The sequence below is a fragment of the Arachis stenosperma genome, chromosome 5 (assembly GCF_014773155.1).
Source record: "Arachis stenosperma cultivar V10309 chromosome 5, arast.V10309.gnm1.PFL2, whole genome shotgun sequence".
In the NCBI taxonomy this organism is placed as follows: domain Eukaryota; kingdom Viridiplantae; phylum Streptophyta; class Magnoliopsida; order Fabales; family Fabaceae; genus Arachis; species Arachis stenosperma.
In genome coordinates, this window is record NC_080381.1 from 5,570,613 (window position 1) to 5,577,775 (window position 7,163).

The 7,163-nt window shown below is 37.3% G+C and overlaps 2 protein-coding genes across 2 annotated transcripts; both read left to right on the forward strand.

Annotated features, from left to right (window-relative positions):
• LOC130980327 (uncharacterized) lies at positions 1–1,605 on the forward strand. The gene has a single exon (XM_057904018.1). It carries the CDS (start codon positions 1–3, stop codon positions 1,603–1,605), a length of 1,605 nt encoding a protein of 534 aa, XP_057760001.1.
• Positions 1,606–4,187: 2,582 nt separating this feature from the next.
• Positions 4,188–6,550, forward strand: LOC130982581 (probable serine/threonine-protein kinase PBL19). Its single transcript, XM_057906617.1, has 4 exons — positions 4,188–4,632; positions 4,722–4,982; positions 5,259–5,381; positions 5,633–6,550. Exons 1-4 carry the CDS (start codon positions 4,309–4,311, stop codon positions 6,014–6,016), a joined length of 1,092 nt encoding a protein of 363 aa, XP_057762600.1. The 5' UTR covers positions 4,188–4,308; the 3' UTR covers positions 6,017–6,550.
• The last annotated feature ends 613 nt before the right edge of the window (positions 6,551–7,163 follow it).

Sequence of the window (7,163 nt, forward strand, 5' to 3'; positions counted from 1 at the left end):
ATGAGGCAGGAGGGGGTACCTGGGCAGCCGGCTGGATTTGGCGCTAGAGATGCTGAAGGGTCTGCATGTCTGACAGAGTTTCAGGTTGGTCAGCAATTTCCGGATAAAGAAGAGGCCCTCTTAAGTGTCAAGACTTACAGCATCCGTCGAGGGGTACAGTACAAGGTCGTGGAGTCTGACTATCGCCGGTATGTGGGCAAGTGTTCTGAGTTCGGCAATGGGTGCACATGGTTGATTCGGCTTAGTCTCCGACAACGAAAGGGAGTTTGGGAGGTCAAACATTACAACGGACCACATACTTGTCTCGCCACCTCGATTTCCACCGACCACAGGAGTTTGGATTACCATGTGATATCGGCATTCATTATGCCAATGGTTAGGGCTGATGCATCCGTCAGCATCAAGGTGCTCCTAAATGCCACCACAACACACTTCGAGTTTAGGCCGACTTACAGGAGGGTCTGGTTGGCGAAGCAGAAGGCTGTTGCCCTCATCTATGGTGACTGGGATGAGTCGTACAACGAGCTCCCAAGGTGGGTGTTAGGAGTCCAGTTGACGATGGCTGGTACTGTTGCAGTCCTAAAGATGAGCCCTGATCGTGTCAGTGGACAGTTGGACGAGTCTCGAGCTTATTTTCACAGACTATTCTGGACGTTTTCACCGTGTAACGAGGCATTCCGTCATTGCAAGCCCCTAATTAGTATTGACGGCACCCATCTGTATGGCAAGTATGGGGGAACGTTGCTTGTCGCGATTGCACAGGACGGGAACTCCAACATACTCCCTGTTGCATTCGCATTAGTCGAGAGTGAGAATGCTGAGTCGTGGTCCTTCTTTCTCTCCCACCTGCGTGAGCATGTGACACCGCAGCCGGGTCTGTTGGTTATCTCAGACAGGCATAACGGCATCAAGGCCGCGCTTGAGGCTCCTGACGGAGGCTGGTTACCTCCGTCTGCATACCGGGCATTCTGCATTCGACATGTTGCGGCAAATTTCGCCCTCACCTTCAAGGGCAAAGACGCAAAGAGGCTACTTGTGAATGCGGCGTACGCTAAGACCGAGGTCGAGTTCTATTACTGGTTTGATATTCTTAGGTCCGAAGACCCGGCGATGTGTGACTGGGCGAACCGGATTGAGTATTCGTTGTGGACACAGCATTGTGATGAGGGGCGTAGATTCAGACACATGATGACGAATATATCTGAGTGTGTGAACTCGATCCTCAAGGGTGTACGAAACCTTCCTGTGTGCTCGCTAGTGAAGGCAACATACGGAAAGTTGGCCGAATTATTTGTTCGCAAAGGGAGAGAGGCTGAGGCGCAGATAGGAACCGGACAACAATTTAGTCAGCACTTGGTGAAGTGTATAGAGGTCAACTTGAAGACGGCTAGGTGCTTCACGGTTATTGTGTACGACAGAGATAACTCCGAGTTCACCGTCGTAGAGACAACTCCGACTGGTTCTTTCTCACTAGGTAGCTACAGAGTCTCGCTTGCATCTCAGACATGTGACTGTGGATACTTTCAGGCACTTCATTTCCCGTGTCCCCACGCACTGGCATGCTGTGCCTACTCACGGCTTACATGGGAGCCTTACGTCCACTAGGTGTATCGTCTTAGCTCGGTCTTCAGTGTGTATCGGATGGGTTTCACACCTCCCATTCCGGAGGGTTTCTAGCCACCATATGACGGGCTGACTGTCATCCCTGACCCCAATAAGAGGCGTGCGAGAGAGGGTCGGCCGAGGTCCACTAGGATACAGACCAATATGGACGAGGCAGATCCGAACCGGCTAAAGAGATGTGGGCTTTGTCGGCAGCCGGGCCACACACGTCGGAGTTGCCCACAGCTCGGAGGAGCAGAGCACACACGGGGGCATCATTAGGTGTTTTCGTGGATTTGATACTTTTGTTGTTTCAATTTCGCGTTTAGATTCCACTATTATCGGTTTTCTTACTTGTAGTTGGTGACTGATAGAATTTGTTAAGGTCAGTGTGATGTACTTTGAATGGGATTTTAGTTAATGAATATGTTCTTTCTCCGCAGTTTTAAACGAAATGTATGTCTAATGCACACCAGAATAAATAACTGTGCGAGTTTTATTAAACCATGATGCAGAAACTATGTTTGTAACTTAAATTGCTGTGTGGAACGAATTCTTAGTAATTCGAACCATCTTTGTTCGAATTACTTGCTGGCTATTTCTTCACACTAATTCGAACCTAATTGGTTCGAATTATATGGTTGGAGTTCGAACCTAATTGGTTCGAATTATTTGGCAAACGTTTACAAGGTGTAATTCAAACCTAATTGGTTCGAATTACATGAAAATTGAGTTCGAACCAAATTGGTTCGAACTACATAGAAATATCCTTTGGTTGATTGATGAACCAAATTTTGATTTGGCTGATTCATGTAATATTGACCTAGCTTTGGTTTGTTTATGTGTTTTGCCCTATAAATTATAATATACTAATATATTTAAATTATTTTTTTAATAAAAAGTATTTCTAATTATATTTTAGAATTTTAATGTATTATTATTATAAACAATAATATTTTTTAAATTTTTTTTATTTTTTATTAAATATTCTAAATTTTGTTTTTAATTTTAATAATGGACATATTAGTAATTTTATTTTTACTTTGAAACTCTCAGCAGTTTTTTTTACAAATTGGAAAAAAAAACTTGGATGTGGGCCTTACGTTACTATTTTCTTTTTCCATTCAATTTCTGTGCTGATCCAAATTTTCCTTCAAGTTTCCTTCCTTCAGTTTTCTTTCCTTCTAATTTCCATTGATCTAAACATAGTGTAAAAAATATTTTTTTTCTATTCTTACTAGTTTACAAAGGAGTGATGTAATGCCAGTCGAATTATGCATGTAAGGGTTACGTTGAAAACCTTTTCTGGTCAACATAATGAATATTGAAACTTGAAAACCCTAGTTATACCGAATCGCATTCGCATGTGCAGGTTCCACCGTAAGTGAATAAAATATTTTAACACACATACAAATATATAATAACATAGAAATTAAAGGTAACACTATTTTAATCAACGCAGCAATCCTTATCTGTATCTATATACATATGGATGAAATGTTCCTTTCATCGGCAAACTATTAGCATTATTTTTGTACATTATCGTCAACATTATTTTGACCAGCATTAGTCCACCATAGTCTTACAAGGATATTACACGTTGACCTAAATTAAAAAATAAGATAATAAAGTGTGACGCTTATGTGATGCTATTGGCGACAGATGCGGAATTCAAATGCATGCTTATGTTTATGACCAAATCAAAAAATAATGCAAAGAAACACGGTGGGAAAATAAAGCCCGTCAAAGGGAAAGAAAAATAAATGACTTCCAACTATTTTCTCCATTTCACATTGATTTCCAGTTTATCAATTTTATCAGTTATATAGTTGTTAGTTGCTAATTACATTAGATCGCAAATAATTCATGATGAACGAAAGTAATTTAGCTGAAATATGAATGTAAACACATGTTTATATACTTTTTCATGTATATACATCGTTGCTAGTGAACTTTTTCCACTGTCAAAATAAAATTTATTAAATAATTTAATATTTATAATTAAATTATTTAATACAATATATTTTTAAAAGTATTATTTACACAAAAAATTAATTATTATTTATTTATATATAAATATATATAATTTAATTTATTTATAATATTTATTTTATATTTTAATATATATTTTAAGTTAATAACAAATTTTAATATACAACTAACACAGTTAGTGCATCTTAGATGTTAATTATTAAAATATTATTTATATATCAAAATTAATACCAATAAATTTATATATAAATATATATTATTTAATTAATTATATCAAATATATAATGTCTGGTTTTTTTTATGTATAAATGATATTTTTGTTATTTAATTTATTTTTAGTATATATTTTATATTAATAATTAATTTTAATATAAATTATATTTTTATATAAAATCTTAACCTACTTATATTTCAAACCGAATGCAGTTTATTAAGAGGCGCATAAAACAAATTAAGCCTTAGCTGGGAAGTTATCTAAATATGAATATGAATGGGTGTAATGTCTTACGTGAGCTGATGACTGATGACAACTGGGTCTCACTTCTGTCCATTTCTATCCATTATTTTATAAAATATTTATTTCTGCAACGAATTCACGCGGCTTCTCTTTCTATTTCTCTTCTGCAACTTGCACCATTTCACACGCGCCTTTTTCATCCATCATTTCATTCTTCAGAATATTCGGTTAAGTTCAACCGAATTCATGCTTACAATATGATGTGTTTATTCTTCAAACGAAAATCCAAATCCGAGCCACAGCTGCAAAAAACAACCAGGAACAGCAAGGTCAAGTCCACCAACTCGCGATCGTTATCGCCATCGCCAAGGAGTGTTAATGAATTGTATAAGGAGAACCAGCACAATTTCAGGGTCTTCACTCTCAGGGAGCTCGTAGATGCAACCAATGGTTTCAATAGAACGCTCAAGATCGGTGAAGGTGGTTTCGGAAGTGTTTATAGAGGAACCATTCCACCTCTACATCGACATGAGGATCCAATTCTCGTTGCTATCAAAAAGCTCAACACTCGTGGCTTTCAGGTAACTTTTGATGCTTTTGGTTTTGGATCCATACCTATATCACACTTTTGCTAAGTTCTCATGTTGTTGCTCTCTAATTCCTTGTATAGGGGCACAAAGAATGGCTTGCTGAAGTTCAATTTCTCGGCATCGTTAACCACCCCAATTTGGTTAAGTTATTGGGATACTGCTCTGTAGACGCCGAGAGAGGAATTCAAAGGCTATTGGTGTATGAATTCATGCCAAATAGGAGCCTAGAGGATCATCTTTTCAACCATTCTTTACCTCACTTGCCTTGGAAAACTAGATTGCAGATCATGCTTGGTGCTGCTGAAGGATTGGATTACTTACATGAGGGATTGGAAGTTCAGGTACCTTGTCTTGGCAAAGGATTCGGATTTTGTTGACAATATCAATTAGTTTATCTACATGTCATTTTCTATAATAATATGTTCACTTGAGCTTGCTTATTGTGTTATGAAGATATCCATAGTACTCAGAGAATGTGTATAGAATATGCTATGTAAAGGTTTAGATCAACTTGCTTAATATGGGGAATTAAATGGCAATTCAAAGCTTAAAAATAATTATGCAGATGATTCTGTATATAGATGGTTGATGAACATTACATTTATTTCATTTTGTAGGTGATCTACAGAGATTTCAAATCTTCAAATGTGCTGTTGGACAAAAGTTTCCATCCCAAGCTCTCGGATTTCGGTCTAGCTAGGGAGGGCCCAACCGGTGATCAGACTCATGTATCTACTGCAGTAAGTTGATTTCAGACAGTCTATTTATTCTCAATCTCTAGTTTATGTATTTTCCAACATTACAACTTTTAAGTGTTAAATGCATGGCTTTTCATATAGCAATTGTTATGCATCATTGAAAATCCAAGTTTCCATGGTTTGCCAACTAGATTGGATTCTTTGATACATAGCGAATTATGCATTCTTGGTTCTTTGTTTACAATCAGCATTCTTGAACTAATTTAACATTCTAACAATTCTCTTATCATCAGGTAGTTGGAACACAGGGATATGCAGCGCCGGAGTATGTTGGAACAGGACATCTCAAAGCTAAGAGTGACATATGGAGTTTCGGCGTGGTGCTCTATGAGATTCTCACAGGCAGGAGGGTACTGGAAAGAGATCGTCCCACAGGAGAACAGAAGCTTCTAGAGTGGGTCAAGAAGTACCCTGCTGATACTAGCAGATTCAGCACCATAATAGACCCTCGCCTCAGGAACCAATACTCCCTTGTTTCGGCTCGAAAGATCGCCAAGTTGGCAGATAATTGCTTGAAGAAGAATGCCGAGGACAGGCCATCCATGAGTGAGATAGTGGAAAGCTTGAAGCAAGCATTGCAGCTTTCAGAAACCTCAAACAATTTTCAAAAAGGTTAATAGAGGCAGTTCAGGAAATGCCAAATTTAGTGACCTTCTGTAGGACCAACAATTTGACAATCTATGTGTTATATTGAGGTCAACCCGAGGGATTTAGAGTTATGTGTTATAGTTTGTCAATATTTTCTAAAGTTGTTTGGAAATTGGAATATGTAGCATTCCATTTTGATCAGAAATAGTAAAGTGGAAAGTTAAAATCTTGTAAAGCAATAAGGGGAACATAAACATTTTTATTCTTTTGTTTTCTTCAATTCCTTTTTTGCTGAAAGCCTGAAAGTAGTGTAGATAGATTATGCCATTTGAAAATCTATCACCACCACTGCCTAAGACGGCTTTCAATATTTTGGGGTCTAATTTGACCTTTCAACTTCATCTTGGCCACATCCTTCACCTCTTTATTCTTACTAAAGTCTTGGTTGTAGACTTGTAGTTAATGATGAGAGTTGAGATTAGACTCTTCAGAATTTCTAAGGAATTAATTGTCACTGTCTCTGAAGTCTTAAGTCCATTAATTGAGTTGAATATTTTTTGAAAGCATATTTGCATTGACTTCTTTTTGGTCAACCACTGGAGTTGAGCTTTAAAGATTTCAACTTTAGATATTGAGGCAAGACTGCGATTGTTCTGATTTTTTTTTTTTTGGGACAGCTGTTCTGAATAAGTTGTCTTTCCTTTATGTAGGATTTTTTTTTTAATTGTCCTGAATAAGTAAATTATTTTTTCATGAGCCTTCAATCTCTATAATATATAATGTGCTCACTTGAAACAAGAGAAACCCCTTGTTGTGGGCAACATAAACATGAGTTCCATTGGAATCATCATAAGGAAGCCTCTGTGTCCTTCAGTTTTCGCCATGGAACAATGAGACCTACGGATGCGTTTGTTTCTGAGGACAGGACAGGACGACACTGAAAACAGGATAGGACAAGACACTGATAGACAGAGACATAAAATTTTGTGTTTTTATATTATGTTTGGTGATAAACTAGAACAAATTATGAAAATCTAATTTATTCTCATTTTTTTCATTCAAAAAATTTGAGATGAAAAATATAATAATAAAAAATATAATTATAAAAAATTAACAAAAATAATGAAAAAAAATAAAAAATAAGTTGTATCCTTGTTAGTGTTCCTGTGTCCTTCC